Raw genomic sequence first — 23,779 nt, 5'->3', positions numbered from 1 at the left:
CGACTGTCCTTCAACTATCAGTCAAACCTGCTTTTCAGCTCCCTCTTCGTCAAGACCTACTGCTTCAAGGTCCAGTCTATCATCCAGAAGTGGAAAAGCTAAAGCTCACCGCCTGGTATCTGAGGAGCAACTGCTGAAAAGGAAAGGATTTTCAGACGCATTAATTGCTACTCTACTTTCCAGTAGGAAAAAAGTCACAAGGAATATATATGCAAAAGTTTGGAAGACATATAATACCTGGTGTGAATCGAAAGATCAAAAATTGAACAGTATTACTTCAATTTTGGAGTTCCTACAGGAGGGCGCAGGAAAAGGTTTGGCAGTAAGTACCCTCAAGGTACAAGTTACAGCCCTGGGGGTATTCTTGGAAAGGCCCATTTCTTCAGAATCTTTAATCATCAGATTCTTCAGGGCCCTTACCCGCTCCAGACCAGTGCCTGTCAGAAGCTTCCCCAAATGGGACTTGTCGGTGGTCCTTCAGGCCTTCACAAAGGAACCTTTTGAACCACTAGAAACGGTTACACTAAAAAACCTTACCCTCAAGACGGTCTTCTTGGTGGCAATAACATCAGCAAGAAGAATCAGTGAATTACATGCTTTATCAGCTATCGAACCTTTCTTGTCCATATATCCAGACAGGATAATTCTCAAGACGGATCCAGGTTTTCTCCCAAAAGTAGCTTCAACGAGAAACCGCTCACAAGAAATTGTGTTACCTACCTTCTGCCCTAATCCATCAGGAGATGAGGAAGAAAGCTTTCACTACCTAGATGTAAGAAGGGTTCTTATACACTACTTGGAGGTTACTAAAGAGTTTAGATCATCAAACTCTCTTTTTGTTCTTTTCTCTGGCAACAAAAAAGGTCGCCAGGCATCAAAAGGATCAATAGCCAGATGGCTCAGATCCGCTATTTCAGAGGCTTACTCCCAAATGAAATTGTCTCCCCCGCAGGGGATCAGAGCTCACTCTACTAGAGCGTTAGCCACTACATGGGCAGAGAAAGCTGGTGCCACTCCAGATCAAATCTGCAAAGCGGCTACGTGGTCAAGCTACTTTACATTTGCAAGACACTATAGGTTGGACCTTTTGGCAGCTGAAGATCAGGCTTTTGGCAGAAAGGTCCTGCAAGCTGTGGTCCCTCCCTAAATTGAGTAAGTCTCGATAATCCTCTCTAAGGTGCTGTCCTGAAAGACGTTTTAGGGAAAATTCAAGTTAGACTTACCGGTAACTTGTTTTCCAATAGTCTTTCAGGACAGCAGGAGGATCCCGCCCTATTGTATAAAATGTATTGCTGTGATTAACCATATCTGTTTATGTGTTCCAGCATGGGCCGGAGGTACTCTTCTACAAACTGATGAATGGTGGGAGAAGCCTCCTTTTAAAATCTGGTGGATGGGGTGTTTCCTGATGAGGAGAGGGAGGAGCCATCTCTCTAAGGTGCTGTCCTGAAAGACTATTGGAAAACAAGTTACCGGTAAGTCTAACTTGAATTTTTTTTTTTACGAGCCTCGAAATCATTGCACCAGCGATCATGCCATGCAGGACTCCTGCAGCCTGCCAGTGTAAGCTGTCTTCCTGTACATTGTACGACCAAGCAGTTCCACACTGACTGAAAGAATGAATAAACTATCCGAGTGCTCAACAGCGCCGTGGTAGTTCATTGAAAACTACAAGCTCACAGCGGCTAAGGATATCGGTACTTGTAGTTCTTTCATTTGCAGAACTCTGTGAATGAATGACGTGCCTGTGTGGTAGAGCAGGGCTTCCCAAACTTTTTTGGGCCGAGACCCACTTCTGAATACACTTATTTTTCATGACCCACTTGCTTGTAATTGAATATTGTAAAGCGCTACAGAATTTGTTGGCGCTATATAAATGCAAATAATAAAAATAATGCATATATTAAAGGGAGGGGATGTTAAATTAAAAATAGAAGCTGCCATGAACTCCTGACACCGCCAGGCCACCTGGTCCTCCTATGACACCGAGGCTGCCATCTCCCGCCGCCAGTCTAGCCACCACCGCTCCTGCCAGCAGGACCGAGGAGCTGGCTCTGCACCCCATGAACATATCCTACATAATATCCCACATACGTACTCACTGATGTAAGTATCCCCCACAAATGAAATGCAGACCAGCCTCTGTAAACTGCGTGGGCGGGGTCCTGAATCCATCGCAATTTGACTGCTCTGGCTCTCTGTAATTTGCACGGGTTCGCACAGCACAATTTAAGCGGGCCCGCTCTAAGTGATTTCCGGCTCAGCGCGACCCACTCAAACGCAGCTCGCGACCCACCAGTGGGTCCCGACCCACAGTTTGGGAACTCCTGTGGTAGAGGATCCCCTCATGGCTGCTCTCTTTTCAAAATGTGACAGCTAGTCAAGGGCACTTCTCCCTGTACTGCTGTCACACACAGGTAGCGGATCCCTGAGTGGCTGCAGGGGCTGGAACCTGTTACATGTTCCACTCTAAAAATGGGTGAAACATGTAACCTGTTACTGAAGGTGAACCTATCCTTTAATTGCTTTTCACTAATCAATAAAACATGTTGCATGATACGCGATTCCCAAGCATGCATGTAAAGCTGGGTATACATGCACCAAAAATCGCCCATTTCAGCAGGAACTGGATGAATTTGGGTAGGTGTGTACCCCTGTCTGTTCTACAGAGGCCAGTCTAATGACCGGCTTCTATGGAACGGTCATGCTGGAAAACAGCGTACGATCAGTGCTTGCAGCCATTTGCTGCAGTGCTGATCTGTGTATTCTTAAAGGGGTGCTGTCAGAATACAATAGTGCAGAAGGAGAGATCCCTTTATCAGCATTGCTTGTGTGGATTTGAGGATCTGTCAGGTTTTTTTTTTTTTCACTCAACCCGCTGGTTGAACAAAAACAAAAATTGGTCTGTGTATACAATGCTCAAGTCAACCTCCTTATCACAATCATTGTCTATCTTGGAGATGCAAAGGGTGCAGTTGGTAAGAAATTTGCATGTTATTTTGTGTATGAGTGTTGTCAGGTTCTGGTGTGGTATGCAATGTTTGGGAACTTGTTAGCTATCTGCTTATCGGTATCTGTATGTTCTTTCCCACACTCCAGTGTACTAACAGAGGAATTTTTTGCCTTTCTTGTTTTCCAGGAATTCATGTCATCTATAACGAGTTATCTTTTTGAGTCACTCTTTCCTGGTTCATCACATCCTACAAGGTTTTCAGCCTTGACAATTTTAGGATCCATTGCAGAGATCTTCCCTAATGTTCAAGGTGAGCAGTTGTGCCAGAATCCCCCACCGCCCTCCCCTATATTTTTGGTACAAATTGCATTAATGAGGATAGAAATATGGCAACTGGCATTGCTGACTTTGTGTTTTTTTTTTTTTTTTTTTTTTAAAGTTACATTTTTATTGTGTACTTCAGCAAGACAACACATTTTACAAAAAGTAAAATACACACCTCAGAGGTACATTAGTTATCACAATGCTTATAAAGTAGGATGAATCACAGTAAATAGAAGCTACAAAACAACAAATGTGGATAAAGCTTATTCTGGATGTAATAGGAGGTTGACTGGTGAACCAAAGATAGCCACTTATCTGGGAAAACCCCTGTAATACAAAATTGTATTGTGGCTGTATGCTATGAAAATATGAAAATAAGTTACCTTCTATGCATGTACTTTTTCAGTGTTCCCAAAACAGAACTATAACAAAAGAAAACAACTAGAACAAAAACTCCACGATACAATAGTGCTCTATGTTGCCGCGGGCTACTGCCAACTGACACATAGTTGCATATCCTGCTATATAGGTGTAAAGGTTAGTTGATAAGAAAGAAGGGGGTGGTGAATGTGCTAGTACTGCCGGATTCCATAAGCCAGGCAAGCACGCCACAAGCCACTCAATCAACTCTAACATCTCTATTTACGTTCGATCTTAGACTGAATTTGCTAAGAAAGCGAAGAGGACACATGGGTGCTGTAGTCACTGGAGTATTGGAATTTGTGCCGATAATACCATGTTTTGCAGTACTGCTCCTCTTTCTGCTGCCGTTAAATTTTCTCTATCGCTCATTGACAGACGTAGTCTTCTTGATTCTCAAGAGCTGGGTTATGTTGTCTCCGCAGGAGTGGGACTAGGCAGAAAGACAAAACGTTCTGGCTCCACCTTAGGGGCAGTCCCTGAGGGTATATCCTCCCTCTCTCTGCTACAGGGAATCAGTTTTTTTCTGTCTAGTCAGGAGTAAGGACCTAAGTTCCTTGCTGGGATCTTTTTGGTCCTGGCAAGATTTTTCTTTAGAAAAAATATTTTTTTAGGTAGTTTTTCTCCAGTGTTTTTTTCCTGTGAGATCTTCAAGCAAAAACGCCGGACTGAGCGACACTAGTGGTCACCCCAGCCGGCCTACGAGCACGCGCAGACCATTGCATTGCGCTTGGTCGGCCGCGACACATTCAAGTAAGTATGCGGGGCCGGGCGACGGGCTGGATGTTGAGATCCAGTGGTCACCCCGGTTTCTGCCTACGAGCGCGTGCAGACCAGAGCTCCGCGCTCGGTCGGCCGCGACGGAGTCCCAGTGGAGGGACTGACCTTGCGAGTTAAAAGTCTCGCTTGGACGCCAGGAACCAGAGAGTCGAGGCGTCCGGAGTGGTCCACAACCCCCCACCCCGGTGGAGAGGGTATTGTGAAGAGAGGGTGCCTGTCGGTTCGGTATGGTGAGTAAACGTTCCCTTTTTTCCTCGTTATGAGGCAGTATGAATTATGGGCCCCTCCATACATGGTCAGTAGATATCTGACACTAAAAAGTCCCCCTTGTAAATACAGTATGTGTTTGTGGGAAGTGGACTTGGTTTGAGAGCTAACACTCTACCCAGCAGACTGTAGCATTACAGCAGACATAGGAGGTATAATCCTACCTTATTTGTAGTGTATCTCCTGTAGATCAATAAATCGCCACTTAGCAGAGATGCAGGTGGATGTGCTGGGAAAAACGATCTCGGCGGTCCGCCGCCATTTTGCCGTAGACCAGGTGTATGTATGTCCTCAGGTCACGCCGGCTGCCATGTTTTTGGAGTCTAATGTCTCTTGTATGGGGGCGGCCATGTTTCATGAGCCCAGCTACCTCGTGGAGAGCTGGGAACGCCGGAAGGCGTACACAGGGGGCGGAGCCACGTCCTTCTACCCGGGAAAAAGCAACAGCTCCTTCCAGTCTGTAAAAGACAGACGCTGACTGCAGTTGGTTTGAAACTTCACTGCATCGGTTGGTGAGCCTTGGGGGTCCCTCTCTCTCTCTCTGGGGATCGAGAAGCAGGTACTCTGAGGGGCGCTATTGCGCTAGGGGGAGACACATAGAAAAAAAAAAAAAAAAAGGTTTTTTTTATTTTTTCTGGCAGAGGTGTCCTGAGTTAACATGGACCCTGCCACTCGTGTATCTCCTCCGGATCCCCTCGAGGGGTCTGCAGGATCCTCCAGCACCCCACTGACGATTGAATCATTGTCAGCTATTATGGAAACTTTTGTGTCCCGGGTGGAAGTGGCTTGTCAGGGACAGGGCGCAAGAAAGCGACCCCCGCCTAACCCCTTATTATCTGAAACCTCGGATTCAGACTCTGAGCCTATTTCTGCAGTTGCAGGTACTTCATCTGGGATTGGTGTCTCGGGTGCTGTCTCTTCAGACAGTGAGGAGGATGTTTCGGCATCAGCCATAGCCAAGAGGAGGCGTTGGTAAACGCACTCATTGTATCTGTTCAAGAAACCTTAAGATTACAGGGTATTCCGTCGGAAATAGCTGAAACTGAAATCCCTTTTGGGACTAAAAAACGCATCAAAGTGGCGAAGGTTTTTCCATTGCCCAAATGTTTTGGCAATCCAATCAAAGAAGAATGGAGTCTGCCAAAACGCACTTTTACTATTTCTAAACGCATTAACAGGCGTTATCCGTTTGAGGAAACCCTCATTAAGAAATGGACAGAACCACCTGTGGTGGATTCACCAATTGCTAGATTGAATAAAGCCACGGTTATTCCTCTAGAAGACGCTCCGTCTTTTAAAGATCCAGTGGATCGCAAGATAGAAGCTATGTCTCGCACCATGTTTACCTTGATTGGATCAGCTTTCAGACCAATAATTGCTATTGGGCTGGTTTCGCAGGCTGTAACTGAATGGACCAAGTGGTTACGCCGGGACTTAGAAGAGGTCCCTCAGGCGGTATCAGATTTGTTGGAACAAATGATACAGGGGTTACAGTTTGTATGTGATGCGGCGTTAGACGCCACTCCATTATTGGCGCGAGCATCAGTCTCAGCGGTGGTTCTCAGGTGTACACTGTGGCTAAAAGGTTGGTTAGCCGACCAAGGTTCTAAAAAAGCATTGGCTAATATCCCCTTTTTAGGAGAGCGTCTATTTGGAGCCAACTTAGATGAGATCATTAAGGATCTCACGGGTGGAAAGAGCACCTTTTTACCGCAAAATGTTAAAGGTAAAGGAACTCGTCAAAAACGAGGGCCTTCTTTTTCTGCTCACAAGAGGTTTTTTCGTCCCGCGGGTGAAAAAATTAAGTCCTCCAAAGCTCCTTCAGGAGGCTTCAGGGGACGTTGGTCGGGCAAGAAAAAGCCCGCCCCCTCCAGACCTGAAGATAAATCGTCCAAAGCCTGAAGGTGCGCCCCCACCCATAACTGGGGTGGGGGGACGTCTTCGTCGGTTCCCGGATCCATGGCTTTCCAGAATCCCGGACAAGTGGGTTTGCGAAGTCATAAGGTCAGGGTACAAGATCGAGTTTCGATCTCTCCCACCGGCGCGATTCTTCCCTTCCAATATTCGACTATCCCGGATCGTTTAGAAGATCTGCGGAGAGCAGTCACGGATTTACTACAACAAGGAGTGGTAGTCCACGTTCCTTGGACAGAACGTTTTCAGGGGTTTTATTCAAACCTATTTACAATACCCAGGAAAGAGGGCAAAGTGCGTCCAATTCTGGACTTAAGGGCACTCAATTCTTTTGTCAACATAAGAAAATTCAGAATAGAGTCCATTCGCACAGTAGCAGCCTTCCTGCATCCAGGGGATGTCCTAGCGTCCATAGACATCAAGGACGCCTATCTTCACATTCCCATTTTCGCAGGACATCAGCGGTTTCTACGCTTTTCCGTAGAAGAGAACCACTATCAGTTTGTGGCGTTACCTTTCGGTCTCGCCACGGCTCCTCGGGTCTTCACGAAGGTGTTGGCCCCAATGTTGGCACTACTGCGCCAAAGAGGCATATCGATTCTTGGTTACCTAGACGATCTTCTGCTTCATGCACAGTCTCCTCAGACCCTGCTACGAAACATAGAAATTACTATAATTTCTTTACAGGAATTCGGGTGGCTGGTGAACCAGCAAAAGTCATTTCTGGTTCCCACCCAGAGGCTCGAATATCTGGGTCTAATTCTAGACACAGTCAGGTCTAGAGTTTTTCTTCCGGTAGGGAAACTCTGGAAGATTCAATCAGCAGTCCAGTTGTTACTATCCAACAGCTGGTCTTCTCTTCGAACTTGCATGAGGGTTCTGGGATTGATGGTGGCTTCCTTCGAAGCAGTCCCATTTGCCCAGTCCCATACCCGAATTCTTCAGCAAGAGATTCTTCTCAGATGGAATCGGAATCCGGAATCCCTGGACAATCAGATCAGATTGAGCAAACAGACCAGAGAGTCTCTGGTCTGGTGGCTTCGGTCTCCGATGCTCAGCCAGGGAAAGTAATTTCTGCCAATATATTGGACAATAGTGACCACGGATGCCAGTCTATCCGGATGGGGAGGAATTCTCGGTCAGTTATCTGTCCAGGGACTTTGGTCCCTGGAAGAATCCAGGTTGCCGATAAATGTATTGGAACTGAGAGCGATCAAACTTTGTCTGATTCACTGGACCGAGCAGCTCCAGGGCAGCCCGGTTCGGATCCAGTCGGACAATGCCACGGCCGTGGCTTATGTCAATCACCAGGGGGGCACCAAGAGTGCCCGAGCGGCCAAAGAAGTGGCTTGCATTCTTCGCTGGGCGGAACGATTTGTTCCAGCTATCTCTGCGGTGTTTATTCCGGGGGTGGAGAATTGGCAGGCAGATTATCTCAGCCGTCAGACTCTGGATCAGGGGGAATGGTCCCTCCATCCAGAAGTTTTTCACCAGTTGTGCCTACGGTGGGGCACCCCGGATGTGGATCTGTTGGCATCACGATTCAACAGGAAAGTACAGAGATTCGTGGCTCGCTCCCGCGATCCTCTAGCAGAGACCGCAGACGCATTGATCGCCCCGTGGGGGCAATACCAGCTAATGTATGCCTTCCCTCCTCTCGGGTTACTGCCAAGACTTCTTCGCAGGATAGAGGAGGAAGGAATTCCAGTAATCCTGGTAGCTCCGGACTGGCCTCGTCGAGCTTGGTACGCTGACGTGGTCAGACTGGTGGCGGACGTCCCGTGGAGACTTCCTCTCAGGGAGGACCTACTGTCTCAGGGACCGATCTTCCATCCTGCTTTACGATCGCTGGCTTTAACGGCCTGGCTATTGAAACCCAGGTGCTGAAGGACAAAGGTTTGTCAGCTTCAGTTATTCCTACTCTAGTTGAAGCAAGGAAAGCGACTTCCAGAAAGACTTATCATCGTACATGGAAGTCCTACATTGCATGGTGTGAACCTCTGGGGTTCCGTCCACGGACTTATTCGGTTAGCCGAATATTAGCCTTTCTGCAACAAGGGGTTGAGCAGAAACTGGCCTTGAGCACTATCAAGGGTCAGGTCTCAGCATTAGCTATCTTCTTTCAGAAGCCTTTGGCTACTCATTCCTTGGTGCGGAATTTCATCCAGGGGGTGCGACATCTGGCTCCGCCAGTGCGCGCGCCGTTACCACCCTGGGATCTTAATTTAGTATTGTCGGTTCTTCAGAAACCTCCCTTTGAAGATATTAGGGAGATTCCTCTACCTACGTTGTCCCAGAAGGTGGCCTTCTTGGTGGCTATCACTTCTGCACGCAGGGTGTCAGAACTGGCCGCTTTATCTTGTCGTTCCCCATATCTGGTGGTGCATAGAGATAAGGTGGTTCTTCGTCCGAATCCATCCTTCCTACCAAAAGTGGTTTCAGAATTTCATCTGAATGAAGAAATTGTATTACCTTCCCTGTGTCCTAAGCCCAGTCATCCTCGGGAGTTTGCTTTACACTCCTTGGATGTGGTCCGGGCGATCAGGGTATACTTGAAAACGACAGACTCGTTTCGCAAGACGGATTCACTTTTTGTGATCCCGGATGGACCCAAAAAGGGGTTGCCTGCATCTGCCGCGACCATTTCCAAATGGATCAGACAGACGGTGGTACAGGCTTATTCTTTTAAGGGTCGGGAGCCCCCGTTCCCTGTTAAGGCACACTCCACTCGGGCACTTAGTGCGTCATGGGCCTTTCGCCATCAGGCGTCAGTGGTCCAGGTGTGCAAGGCGGCTACCTGGTCGTCGGTGCATACCTTTACAAAACATTATAAAGTTGATGTAATGGCATCGTCTGATGCCTCGTTTGGCCGCAAGGTTTTGCAGGCCGCCATTTGAGGAGACCAGTGGTCTACCTCGAGGGTTTTTTTCCGTTGGAAATTTTCATTTGAGTCTCATTCTTTGTTTATAATGAGCCTTTAAAACTTCTAGTTTGGCACCGGTTGGGCCTTCTAGATTGGATTTTGATTTTTGTCAATCCCACCCCTCATTTGTGGCACTGCTTCTGGATGTCCCAGCTCTTGAGAATCAAGAAGACTACGTCTGTCAATGAGCGATAGAGAAAAATGGATTTTTGTAAGATCTTACCGTAAAATCCTTTTCTCTTAAGCTCATTGACAGACGTAGTACCCGCCCCTCTATCATTGAGTTGGGTTGGGTTAAATTCTCTGTTACTGCTTTAGAACAGAACTGATTCCCTGTAGCAGAGAGAGGGAGGATATACCCTCAGGGACTGCCCCTAAGGTGGAGCCAGAACGTTTTGTCTTTCTGCCTAGTCCTACTCCTGCGGAGACAACATAACCCAGCTCTTGAGAATCAAGAAGACTACGTCTGTCAATGAGCTTAAGAGAAAAGGATTTTACGGTAAGATCTTACAAAAATCCATTTTTCCATTTCTTTAGTAATTTCATTCACCACAGCGATCCACTGGCACACCGATGAGGGGGTCTGATCATTTCCATTTTTGAGGGATGCAGATTTTTTTCTGCATTCAGAAAGTGGATCATAATGGATCTCTTGTATCTACGCCGCGAGAGCAGAGTTAAGTGAAGTAGTCCAGTTTCTGGCCTCTTCTTCAAGCTTCTATTAGTCAACTTGAAGATTAAATCCCAAATTGAATCCCAGAAGGGGTGAATATGAGCACACGTTCAGAAAAAAATGTAGCATTGTACCATCATCTTGATGGTAATGCCAACATGGAGGTGAGACTGCGGGTTAGATCCTTTGCAGGAAGGTAGTGACCCTAAGCCATCGAGTCAGAACTTTATATCCCGATTCTTGAAGCCTACTTACGATCTTGTTGTTTATTAGTAAATGTCAATCTAAATCCTTTTCCAACTTCCCGTTCTCTGGGCAAAGTGGCAGACTCTAAATTGGTTAGTATGAAGAAAAGCTTTGAACTTAGGATCTGTCAAGCCCGGGGTGAAATCTGGAGGTCCTATAACGGGATGAAGAGGTAAAAGTTCTGACTTGTTTTTAAAAGGTGAGGGCTGTGCTACAGTTACCAGCTGGACGCAGCAATGAGCATTCAGATTTCACTAGATGCCAGCTTGTTCTATGGCAGTGACTCGTTTAGCTGTGGAGCAAAAATCAGGATGTCAGCCCCAGAGGTTACACTTTAAAAGAAAAAAGAAAAGAAAATATATGTAAGCAGAAGCAGCTTTTATTTCTATCCTCAAAAAATAATGTAATTGCCTCACAAATGATTTTATTCGACATTGTATGTAAATATTTTACACTAAGGCTCCATTCACACCTTGGCGTTTTTGAGCGTTTTTCAGCTCCAAAAACGATAAAAAAAAAAGTTACAAAACGCCCAACAAGTAAAACCCCATTCATTTAAATGGCCCCTGTTCACATCTGAGCGTTTTAAAGCCTGAAGCAAAATGCCTGCAGCTGAAAAAAGTACATGAGCTTCTTTTTGGGCTGATTACCAGCGTTTTTGTTAGATTTCAATGCCTGCCTCCAAAAACGCCGTAAAAAATGCGGTAAAAATCACGGTAAAAAAATGCATGAAAACGCTACGCTCAAGTGTGAATGCAGCCTTACTGGCATTGTTTTGGAAGATGAGGTAAAGTGTTTGTTTTTATTTAAAAAAAAAAATGAACCTTTGCAAACATGTTATACTTACCTTCTCTGTGCAAGGGTTTTGCACAGAGCAGCCCCGATCCTCCTCTTCTAGGGTGCTCTGCTGGGGCTCCTCCCCGTTCATTGAGTGTCCCCACAGAAAGCTGCTTTCCATGGGGGCACCCATGTGGGCTTGCTTCCAAGTCCTGTTGCTGTGACTATTGACACAGACAGCGAGACTTGGCCCCACCCCTCGCTCCTGTGTCACTGGATTTGATTGACAGCAGTGAGAGCCATTGGCTCCTGTTGCTATCAATCTGCCCAATGCTGAGAGAGACAGTGGCAGGAGCTTTTGGGTGTGGTGGATATCGCAGGATCTGATGGGGCTCAGGTAAGAAAAAGAGAGGGGGGGGGGGGCTGCTGAAGCACAGAAGGTTTTTCACCTCAATGCCTAGATTGCATTAAGGTGAAAAACCTTGAGACTTTACAACCACTTTAAAGGGTATCTTCAGGCATTACAAAAACATGGCCCTAAACCTCTTTCTCTGTCCCAGCATTATTTTCCTATTTTTTTTCCTTGTTCCTCCAATGAGAAACTGCTTTTAACCACCGCCCCCTTTCCTCTGTGATGTCATTAAAAGGTTTGTAAAATTCTTGCAGATGCAGTAGCTTGCAGCTCTGTTTCAGTTGATGTAGGTATGCCCCCAGAACTACATCTCACAAAAGCCCTTTTGAACACACAGTGGGGATGATTCACTAAAACTGGAGAGTGAAAATCTGGTGCAGCTGTACATGGTAGCAAATCCGCCTCCAACTTTAGCTTGTTCAGTTAAGCTTTGACAATAAAACCTGGAAGCTGCACCAGATTTTGCACTCTCCAGTATTAGTAAATCAACTCCACTGTGTAGGTAGTCTCCTGGGAGTCAAAGCAGCAGCCTTGTTTGATGGAAAGAGTTGGAGATCTGTAGTCCAGCAGGCTGACAAAACTGTTTGGATTTTCAGTTCAGAGGTGCCGTGTTGTCTGCCTAAACTGGAAGTGAGAAGCACACTTGATTTTTGGCTACTCCAGTATTTTTTTTTTTATACTGGCAGCATTTTTAAAGCTACAAAAAAATCCTGCCTAAACCCTGGTTCACAACGTTGTGTTTTGTCATGCAATTTAACGCTTCCACATCGCATGACAAGTGGCACCCCATTGCTCAGAAGGGAACCGTTCAAAATGCTTTGACTCATAAAAATTCATCCACTACTTTTTTTCCGATTTCATTGCGACTTGCAAAGACTTTTGAAGTTGAAGAGCGCAATGAAATGGGGAGTGCAAATAGCAATGATCTGTGGCTTTGAAATCACGCTGAAGTAGTGCAATTTCAAAGCCGCTCTTGTATGAACCAGGACTGAATGTCCCATTAACTCACCTATATACTCGTTCAGGGAATGTTCCAGTCCAGATCCCTTCCATGCACAGGAGGCAGGGTCCTTATTCAGATGTCTACATTATTGCATGTGGGACATAAACACTTCCTATTAAAACATGGACTGCAGATTTAGGCTTTCTATTTTGCCCAGAGATGGGCTTTAAAGAGCCAAGGGCTCATTTATACAGCAGATTAGTGCAATCCTACACCGGGAGCTGTTGCGTTCAGATCCATGCACCTGCTCTTGCCGTATGTTAAACATTGACATGCAGTTATGTCTGTGCCGGCACTGCATGTGCATCCACTTCATGGGCTTCCTGCACGTAGCTCTGAGGCGCATGCATCCGCATCGGTCCGCAGCTCTGCAGAGGACCGCACTAACCTGCCATCTGAATGTGCCCTAAAACATGCGGAAATTTGTTTTTTTTTTTAATAGATGTACTATATCTTTTTATTTTTGTCTGGAGATACTTTAAAGGAGCCCCTGCTCCTCCCTGATCCTCCGCTCTGACAGCTAGTGTCACAATTTAAAAAGAATGTGGCAAAGCGGGGCTCCATCCTCCTGGCCGCGTCACTCATTCACAGTCCTCCCAACAGCCTTTGCCACTATCTGCTTGTCGTTTTCAATGAACTACCACAGCGCTATGGAGCACCGTGGTAGTTTGAGTCTTCCTGTTAGATTGTATCTGCTTACCCATACGATGTACAGGCACACAGATACGCACACTGATATGCTGACAGGTCTCAGACAGGTCTACAGAAGACATGCATAGCACCAGCAATCTGCTGATCACTGGTCCGGACCATTGCCTTAGAGGCCCCAGAAACAAAAAATTCTAAATTCACATTTTGTTTACCTGTCACTTTTGTTAAAAGGTGAACTTATCCTTTAATGGGATTTTAATGGTACCACACCACGAAACTCGTTAAATTATTTCAGTACTCCATACACATCACATCATGATTTATACCTCCCGTTGATGGCTTTACCATGCAATATTTATGACGTATAGTTGTACCTCTGTTTGCCCAATATGCAGGGCATTTTAATGTTTGTATGACAATTTTTTAGACATGTTCAAGTAAAAGTTTAATACCCAAGAATGTTAAAATCCCATTTAGCTTTCTTGTGTTAGGGTCTCATGTTTTTTCTATAGTCTATTATGTTGTATAGGTTCTTGAAATTTTTAATGCCCATTTCTCTTTCGTTCGTTGACAGACACAGCTCTCTACATTCAGAACCATAGGGTTATATTGCCCCCTACAGGAGTAGCACACTAGGCAGAAAAAATACTTGGGCTGTCCTAGGTGGTATACATCCCCCTCTCTGCTATAGGCCTTCAGTTTTTTTCTGCCTAGTCTGGAGTAAGGACCCAGTTTCCTTGCCAGGATCTCTGGTCCCGGCATTTTTTTCCTTTTTCGTGGAATTTTTTCATCGTTTTTTTTATTTTTATTTTCTCTTCCCTGTGAGATCTACAATCAACTGCTGGACTGTGTGATGGGCTGGGCATCTAGATCCAGTGGTACCCCTAGTGTGGCCACGCTGGGTCACCCGCAACATAGCCCCACTGAACGGGGGCTGGCCTGCAAGTTAAATGCCTCACAAGGTCGCAAACTACCGGGTCTTGGCTCTAGGCGCAGTGTTCCTCCTGGCTGACACCCCCCCCCACCTCATTTCAATGACAGCCTGGGTGTTGATAGCCAGGTGCTGAAGGATAGAGGTTTACCTGGGTGGGTGATTCCGACACTGCTGAAGGCTAGGAAGTCTACCTCGAGGAAGATCTACCATCGTATGTGGAAAGCGTACATTTCTCGGAGTGAGTTGACCGATGTTCAGCCTCGTTCATTTTTGGTGGCTCAGATTTTGAAAATATTCATGAAATTCCCCTACTTACACTGTCTCAAAAGGTGGCTTGTTTGGTGGCTATCAACTCTGCGTGCAGGGTGTCAGAACTGGTGGCGTTATCTTGTCATATTCCCTATATGGTGATCAACAAAGATAAGGTGGTTCTTCACCCACGTCCGTCGTTCCTTCCTAAGATGGTCTCTGACTTCCATTTGAATGAAGACATTGTGTGTCCTTCCCTGTATCCCAGACCCACTGTTTTGATCACAGACTGGCCAAGAGAAGGGCTGTCTGCTTCTTCTGCGACCATTTCCAGATGGATCAGACAGACGGTGACTCGGGCCTATCTTATCAAGGGTCAGGTTTTTCCTTTCCCTGTAACGGTGCACTCTATCCAGGCGCTTAGTGCTTCTTGGGCCTTCTGTCATCCAGCGTCACTGGCGCAGCTTTGTAAGGCGGCTACATGGTTGTCGGTGCACACTTTTTTACTAAATTCTACATAGTTGATATGTTTGCATCTGCGGATGCTTCCTTTGGCAACAACGTTTTGCAGGCTGCTGTTTAGAGGGTCTGTTTCCTCTTTGGGGATGTATTGTTCAGGTTGGGCTCCAGTTGTTTTTTGTTGCGCTCCTGTTTGCCTGGTTGGCTATTGTGTTTAGCCTTGGGATTTTTTGTTGTCCCACACATCATGTTTTTGGCACTGCTTGGGGACGTTCCTATGGTTCTGAATGTGGAGAGCTGTGCCCGTCAATTGAACGAAAGAGAAATTAGGATTTTTGTACTTACCATGAAATACATTTCTCTGAGTTTGACGGACACAGCAACTACCTCCCTATGGAGTTTTAATACTTCTGACACTGCTTGTTACTAAACTGAAGGCCTATAGCAAAGATGGGGATGTATACCACTTAGGACTGCCCATAGGAGCAGCCAAGTCTTTTTTTCTGCCTAGTGTCTAACTCCTGTAGGGGGAAATATAACCCTATGGTTCTGAATATGGAGAGCTGTGTCTGTCAATGAACTATGAGAAATGGAGTTTACGGTAAGTGCAAAAATCCTCTTTTTTTTTCCGATTGTGATGTCATGGGGCATCTTTAAACACAACTAAAGTGCTAATTTTGCAGAACATTCTTTGGATAAAGCTCTTTTCATCATTGCAGTCCATGATTGTAGTCCTGGACAGCAGAATGATAATACTGGGGATTTTAAAATGAAGCTGTTCAACTCTACTAATGATGTTGCGGCCTTGACGTTAGCGTGCAAACCAGAAGTCCAAGCACAGTAGCTTCCACCTGCAGATTTGCACATAGGCATTTTGCTTTATGACAGAGTCCTTCTCTTCATTGATGCAAGGGAAAAAGGGAAAAAGTACTTCCATTGACAAAAGCCTAAAAACAAAAAATTTGCAGCTGGTATTTTGTCAGCAACCTGGTTCCTTGAAATGTACAGTCCTGAGATGATAATTTTTCGCTTTTTACCTTTTTTGCTTTTCCAATATACTATCTTGTGTGTTTGTATCTGGGCTCATTCAGTCTTGGAGAACACGGCGTGTTAGGATCTCCTTTGTAACAACAATGACCTGAAGTGCGGAAATGAAAACATCTGCATTTAATATGGCTTTTCTTTTAAATGTATCTGGAAGCCAGGGCTACATCTGCACTTAGTAATTCACATGTGCAGGTCTCCATGCTCCTTTATTGGGAGCAGTAAAGCTTAACAAGCTTTGTTTTGTGAAGCAGAAACTTATTAGTGAGATTTCTTTCCTACTAATGATGTCTTTTCACAGGCTCTTGTCAGAGCGTATTTCAGTTCGCTCAGTCGGTCAGCGGTAACAATGTGCACGCTCTCCTAGAGTGCTTCAGTAACACCTTTGAGGAAGTGAAACTCCTTGCCTTTGAACTTCTGAGAAAGCTGCCCCCATCTGCTCTGGGCCTCCAGGTAATTATGACCAGAATGTAAAAAAAAAAAGTGCTCCATGCTGGCAATACAATAGATGAGAAATTGTGCTATTTGTACACAGCACTAGCTTCAGGGGGATGGAGAGTTTTTTTTATTGTTTGAACAGGGATGAAGATTAACATCTATGATTTGAAAAAAAGAAAACCGTCGACAAAGTTGTAAACTTGTAAAGTTTTTATGAACAACAGCATGCCAAAAATGTTGGTAATACAGTCAAACATTTAAAGGATAGGTTTACCTTTAACAAAAATGTAGATTTTGATTTGATGCCAGAGGGTTGAATCTCTGACCCCCGCCTTAAACACTTAGATCTTGAGAGGGCAAATGAAACTCCCAGGCCCCCTAGCTCCCCAATTCTATACTTATGAAAGACATGACCAGGCACTTCAGACTCTATCCCTTGCAGAAGTAACAAATAGCATCCAACAAGCTGCACTACTAATAAATCATCCACTTTATTATGAGTATTAAAAAGCCACAAAAACCGCAAAAAAGGACACTGTGGGAGCATGGAAAGGGTCAACGTGTTTCGTGCAGTCTTGAGCTTATTCATGACAACTGTGCTGCACAAGTCATGAACACGCGCTAGTGCAAAACCCGTTGACTCTTTTCCTTGCTCCCACAGTGTGCTTTTTTGCTATTTTTGTGTCTTTCTTTATTTAGATATTAGAGGATGACTTATCGGAAGTGCAGCTCTATGGATCCTATTTGTTACTTCTGCATACGACTGGAAAAGCAGAGTTGGAACCCGATGTGTCTGGATGGGATGGCTTAGCAAACCCACCTACAGTGGCAATATTTACTTTGTTTTGCCTCTCTTCATTATTTAATGATTAGGCTCTGGAAAGTTTGAGGGAAAAGCACATAGCCATACTTTTACATGGCCAGTATTACCAACTTGTATGTAGCAGTTTTAGGCTTCTTAGTCCTCATCAGTGCAACATATGGCTTTATGGTGTAGGGATTATGATTCTTGGGGAACAGTACAATTATTAAATATCCTGGTGAGGTTGTACAAAAGGAACCCCCAAAAAAACAACCTAACTTCTGTAGGATACAGCATTGTCCTCTTATAATAAAGGTATTTGCACATCCTCACTTTAGCTCAAAAACCTAAAAATAAGGAGCTTGGGTTCTGCTTATGGGTAAGTATGGCTGCAACTGTGCTATACTGTACACCAATAGTTCTTGATGCACAGATGACTAAATGGGACAGAAATGTATGATTTGTGTGACTCCGCCCACATACAGCAATGATGCACCTCAATTACAAGAAATAGCCAGCACACCACCAATATGCCTTAAAAATTTGTTACAATCAAAATTTAAAAGTGGTGACATAAAAAAAAGAGAGAAAGCACATAGTATCCACCACTGTTTTATGACCATTTTTAACAGTCCCTCGTGGTCCTGAAACAGTGGATACAATGTTCCATCTTATCTTTGATATGTGACCATTAATATTTTGACCTCAATAAATGTGTTTGCGGTACATGGAAGGTGTGCTTACTGTTTCTTGTATTTTGGGTCAATATTGCCTTCTGTGCCTGCATTGGATAGAAATGCATCCTCCCTATTAATCCTATTATTACCAGGACTAAAAGTGATTAAAAGTCCAAAATATTTTAATAGTACAGTATAGAACACAGGACTTGTATTCATAAACCATGGCTTATCTACTGGCTACTTTCAGTTAATTGGAAAATGTCAAAATCGCTTGTATAAACCCACTCACTCTTTGAGACGCCAGTTATTTGCTAGTGTCCTTGGGTGATGGACCTGTTCTCTGGAAAAGTTATTTCTCTTACGTCCTCCGACAGTCGCCGCCCCTTCATATTCATCACCAATGGGTTATGTCCTCTCATCCGTAGGAGTAGCTAGGCAATAGAATATGTTAGTACAAAGACTTTTAACATATCCCACCCCCAGGGGGTGGTCCCCTCAGTACATAACCCTCCACTTCCTGTATCCAACTCAGTTTCATTTGTCTAGCTGTCAGGAGTGGCTGGATGTTTCTGTGCTGGGACACCTTGTCTCAGCTCTCTTTCCTTTCTTCGGATTTTATTTGAGTTTTTTTCTCTCTCTTTCTTGTTAGCTGTTATTTTATCAGCGTTAGTTCTTCGGAAGAAGAGGATCATGCGGGCTGCGTCTCGGGCTGACCCCCCTGGTCGCAGGTTGTGGGTCAGTGGTTTCTCAGCCTGCCATCGAGCGTTCAGTCAGGTATCGCTCCTGAGTTATCTGAACGACCCATCCCTGTTCCGTGCAGGGATGCCAGGTGAGGTGGCTACCTCACCGGACGCTGTGCGGTTTCTCAACCCACCTTCTGATGCGTCCTAGATGCGACTCTCCCTGCCTCATGTTCAGCGGTTTGTTCGCCTGTGCGGGTTCCCCACGCCATGTAAGAGGTAAGTGTATGTGGGGACCTGTCTGTCTGGGGGGTGTCAGTCTGGGACTGTGTTACCTTACCCTGTGTTCACAATGTTACTGTCTCCCTATCCCTCGTATTGCATGATGTGGGCTGCAGGAGGGGGGGTTGTGCTGCACTCTGTGTCAGTTTGCATGTGAACGGCTGTGTGCTGTGGGGCTTGAGTTTCTCATGCTTGGGGCACATTACAGCGCCGCTGCGGCGGTTTAACATGTTTTTTCCTTTTGCTGGGCAATTGGTACGTTTTTCTACTTCACCCTCATGGGGTGTGGGAGCGGCGGTTTCGGCGCCAAACGGCGCCATTTTGGCTGCGATCGCTCCGGCCGCATGTTTTACATGCATGGTGGCCATTTTCTTGTAGCCTCCATAGGCTTTAATAGAGCGCCCTGTACACCAGCACTTCCTTTCCTTCAGAAGCACCGCAGGCAGCAGCAGCAGCAGCAGCGATCTCCAGGTTCACTTCCCTCTATTCCCTGTATCCTGCCTTGGTTCATTGTCCCTGTGGGGGTCCCTTGTGTGGGGTGTTTTGTGTGAAGTGGGCTATGATCGCAGCGCTCTCTTAAAGGGGCGGTCACCCATTTATTTTTCTGCTACAGGGGCATGGATTCTCAGGAAAACAAATTTCCTACAGCCTTAGTGGGAAGCCAGGGGTCTGCACTCTCCCCCCCCCCGGGGGGGATTTGGCTGCGATTGTGGCTAGCCTTGCGACTCAGGTGCAAATGCTGGTGGCTGCTCAATCCACAAAAAGGCCCAGGGTGTCAGTTTCCTCTGATTCAGAGGGTGATGGTGCTGGGGCTGCTGTGGCTGGGGTCTCCTTATCGGGGTCCCGTTCCTCCCTGGACCTTATCGGGTCAGAACTGGAGGCTGAGGTGGAGGGGGTTGATAATTCTCCCCCTGGCTCGTCTGAAGAGCTTGCACTCATGGATGAATTGGTTGCTTCTATCAAGCAAACACTGCGGTTAGAGGAGGAATCATGTCCTCCAGCTGCCTTAGCGGCTTATGGAACGCAGAAAAGGCGCAAAGCGTTGCAGGTGTACCCCTGCACTGATGATTTCCAAAATGCTGTGAAAGAACAGTGGCGTAATATACGCAAGCCATTTGCTGTACCTAGTAGGTTTAAGCTACGCTATCCCTTTACGCCTGCTACTGATGAGCGCTGGTGTATTCCACCGCCGGTGGATCATGCGATAGCGGTTTTGAACAAATCCACTGCGATTCCGGTTGAAGACACCCCGGTGTTCCGGGATGCCACGGACAAGAGACTGGAATCTCTTGCCCGTCACACCTATTCTATTATGAGTTCTATGTTAAAAGCCTTATTTGCTTCTCTTATGGCGGCCCAGGCGGTCGCGAGCTGGACGCAGGTGCTTAGGCGGGTCCTGGTGGCTGATTCTGCCCCCCAGGCGACTTTGGATATGGTGGATCAAATCCACCAGGGTGTCATGTACTTGTGTGATGCGGACCTGGATATGGTTCCGTTGGCTGCACGTGTACACAGTGTGGCGGTGTTAAATCGCCGCCTGGTTTGGTTGAAGTGTTGGTCTGTGGATCAATCTTCCCGTAAGACTTTGGCCAATCTGCCTTATGATGGTTCTCGCCTTTTTGGCGAATCCTTAGATGCACTGATTAAGGGAGTCACGGGTGGTAAGAGCACGCTCTTGCCTCAATCCCACAAGCCCAAGGCGGCTCCCGGTAAGAAGCATTCTTCCTTTCGACCCCATCAGGGGTCCTTTCGTGCCTTTCGGTCACACTATAGGGGCAAGCCGTCAAAGGGTCAAGGCTCCCACAAGAAGCCGTGGGCAGGTAAGCAAAAGTCCGGCCAATGCGGTTCTGCGGCCCACAACAGTGCGGCCTGAAGGGGCGCCCTCACCCGAGTCTGGGGTGGGGGGACGCTTGCTCGGTTTCTCTCGGCCATGGCTGTCCCGGGTTCGGGACAGGTGGGTTCAGGAAATCGTTCGATCTGGCTACAAGATCGAGTTTCTCTCTCGGCCGAAGAGCAGATTCTTTCCCTCAAATCTTCTGTTATCCCCGGAGCGTTTGCGGGACCTGCGCCTAGCGGTGCAGGACCTGAAGGCTCAGGGTGTGGTGGTCCCGGTGCCTCATCGGGACAGATTTCGGGGGTTCTATTCCAATCTGTTCACTGTGCCCAGGAAAGAGGGCAAGGTACGTCCGATTCTGGACTTGAAGGCGCTGAACCGCTTTGTGCGGGTGCGCAAGTTCCGCATGGAATCCCTGCGGTCGGTGGTGGCTGCCCTGGTTCCGGGGGAATTCATGGCCTCCATCGACTTGAAGGATGCGTATCTTCACATCCCCATCTTCGAGGGTCACCAGAGGTACCTTCGTTTCGCCATAGCGGAGGATCATTACCAATTTGTAGCTTTGCCTTTCGGTCTCGCCTCGGCTCAGAGGGTGTTCACCAAAGTGCTGGCACCGGTTCTGGCCTTGTTGAGAGCCCAGGGCATATCGGTCCTGGGATATCTGGACGATATTCTGGTTCGGTCTGCGACCAACCAAGGTCTGGTGAAGGATCTGTCCGTCACGTTGCAGACTCTGCAAGAGTTTGGTTGGACGATCAATTTCCCAAAATCAACATTGTGCCCGTCGGTCCGCCTCCCATACCTGGGAATGATTCTGGACTCTGTCCAGGCGAAGGTCTTCCTACCGGACGACAAACTCAGGACTCTTCAGGAGGGAGTCAGGTCCCTCAGGGACAATCAGTTCTCGTCCATTCGGACGTGCATGCGGTGTCTGGGATTGATGGTCTCGGCTTTCGAGGCGATTCCCTTCGCCCAGTTTCACACTCGGGGTCTCCAAGCGGAGATATTGTCCAAGTGGGATGGGCGACCGCACTCTCTGGATCTTCAGGTATCCTTGAGTTCTCAGACCAGAAGGGATCTTCTGTGGTGGCTTCGGTCCCCCTCAGTGTCGGGGGGCAAGTCTTTTCGTCCCTTTTCATGGACGGTGATCACCACGGACGCCAGCCTGTCGGGCTGGGGTGGTGTTCTGGGCGTTCTGTCCGCCCAGGGTGTTTGGTCGACGGAGGAGTCTTCCCTTCCGATCAACATTCTGGAACTGCGAGCGATACTCCTCTGTCTTCGCCGTTGGACGGACAGTCTTCACGGCTGTCCGGTCAGGGTGCAGACGGACAATGCCACGGCGGTGGCTTACATCAATCACCAAGGGGGCACCAGGAGTGCCCAGGCGGCTCGAGAAGTGGCCGCGATTCTGTCTTGGGCCGAGACGCATGTCCCGGCGATATCAGCAGTTCACATTCCGGGGGTGGAGAATTGGCAGGCGGATTATCTGAGCCGCCAGACCCTGGACCAGGGGGAATGGTCCCTTCACCCGGATGTCTTCCAGATGTTGTGCGCTAAGTGGGGCCTCCCGGAGGTAGACCTGTTCGCGTCTCGTCTGAACAACAAAGTTCCACGGTTCGTGGCAAGGACGCGCGATCCTCGGGCAGACGCGTCGGACGCGTTGGTTGCCCCGTGGCATCAGTACCGACTGATGTATGCGTTTCCACCGATTCAATTGCTGTCCAGGTTCCTTCGCAGGTTGCACTCGGAACCAACTGCGGTGATTCTTGTGGCACCGGACTGGCCTCGCCGGTCCTGGTACGCAGACCTCGTAAATCTGGCAATCGACGTCCCGTGGCGTCTGCCTCTTCGAGAAGATCTTCTGTCGCAAGGACCGATCTTCCATCCTGCTTTACAGTCGCTGGCTTTGACGGCCTGGCTGTTGAAACCGAGGTCCTGAAGAACAGGGGTCTTTCCCCTGAGGTCATTCACACCTTGATCAATGCGAGGAAGTCTTCCTCGGGGAAGGTTTACTACCGTACTTGGAAGGCGTATTTTGCCTGGTGCGAATCCAGGGGTTTCTCTCCTACCACTTATTCAGTGTCTAGGGTGTTGTCCTTCCTTCAGACGGGTGTTGAACAGCGTTTGGCGCTGGCTACGATCAAGGGTCAGGTGTCCGCTTTGGCCGTTCTGTTTCAACGTCCTGTGGCATCTAACGCTTTGGTTAGCACTTTTGTGCAGGGGGTACGTCATCTGATCCCTCCTAGGAGGGACCCTCTTCCCCCTTGGGACTTGAATCTAGTCCTGTCTGTATTGCAGCGTGCTCCTTTTGAAAGGATCAGGGAGATCTCGCTGTCTTTGTTATCCAAGAAGGTCGCCTTTTTGGTGGCTATCACCTCGGCTCGTCGAGTGTCGGAGCTGGCAGCCGTGTCCTGCAAATCTCCGTATCTGGTTGTGCATTTGGACAAGGTGGTCCTGCGACCTAACCCTTCTTTTCTTCCAAAAAGGGTTTCGGACTTTCATCTCAATGAGGACATTGTCCTACCTTCGCTCTGCGCGAAGCCTAAGCATCCGACGGAGGTGCTGCTTCACTCCTTGGATGTTGTCCGGGCGATTAGAGTCTACTTAAACTCGACTGAGTCTTTTCGCAAGTCGGATGCCTTGTTTGTTCTTCCGGAAGGTCCTCGGAAGGGCATGGCGGCGTCGGCTTCTACCATCGCCAAATGGATCAGACAGACCATTGAACAGGCCTATGCTTTGAAGGGGAAAGTTCCCCCTGTACCTGTGAAGGCGCACTCTACCAGATCTCTGAGTACGTCTTGGGCCTGTCGTCATGGGGCCTCTGTGGCCCAGGTGTGTAAGGCGGCGACTTGGTCGACCGTACACACTTTCACTAAATTCTACAGAGTAGATGTTCAGGCATCGGCTGATGCTTCCTTTGGCCGCAAGGTTCTTAGTGCGGCAGTTCCCTAGAACCCTTGTTACGGGTTCTTTGACTGTTTGGGACATTTGTTTTTCCCTGGGTTTTCTTGCTCCTGTTGAGCGAGTGTTTTGT

General features: G+C 47.3%; 1 protein-coding gene across 2 annotated transcripts in view; it reads left to right on the top strand.

Annotated features, from left to right (window-relative positions):
- THADA (THADA armadillo repeat containing) overlaps positions 1-23,779 on the top strand; it is a 1,178,628-nt gene that overhangs the window by 82,849 nt on the left and 1,072,000 nt on the right. For both annotated transcript variants that reach the window (XM_082249837.1, XM_082249838.1), the window contains exons 15-16: positions 3,140-3,263; positions 16,331-16,482. In XM_082249837.1, coding sequence (XP_082105963.1) covers positions 3,140-3,263; positions 16,331-16,482 — 276 coding nt within the window. The remainder of the gene's footprint in view (positions 1-3,139; positions 3,264-16,330; positions 16,483-23,779) is intronic.

Source organism: Pelophylax lessonae (genome assembly GCF_965119305.1).
Source record: "Pelophylax lessonae genome assembly, chromosome: 3".
Classification (NCBI taxonomy): domain Eukaryota; kingdom Metazoa; phylum Chordata; class Amphibia; order Anura; family Ranidae; genus Pelophylax; species Pelophylax lessonae.
Note: the sequence above shows the minus strand (reverse complement) of the source record. Positions and strands in the feature narration are given on the sequence as shown.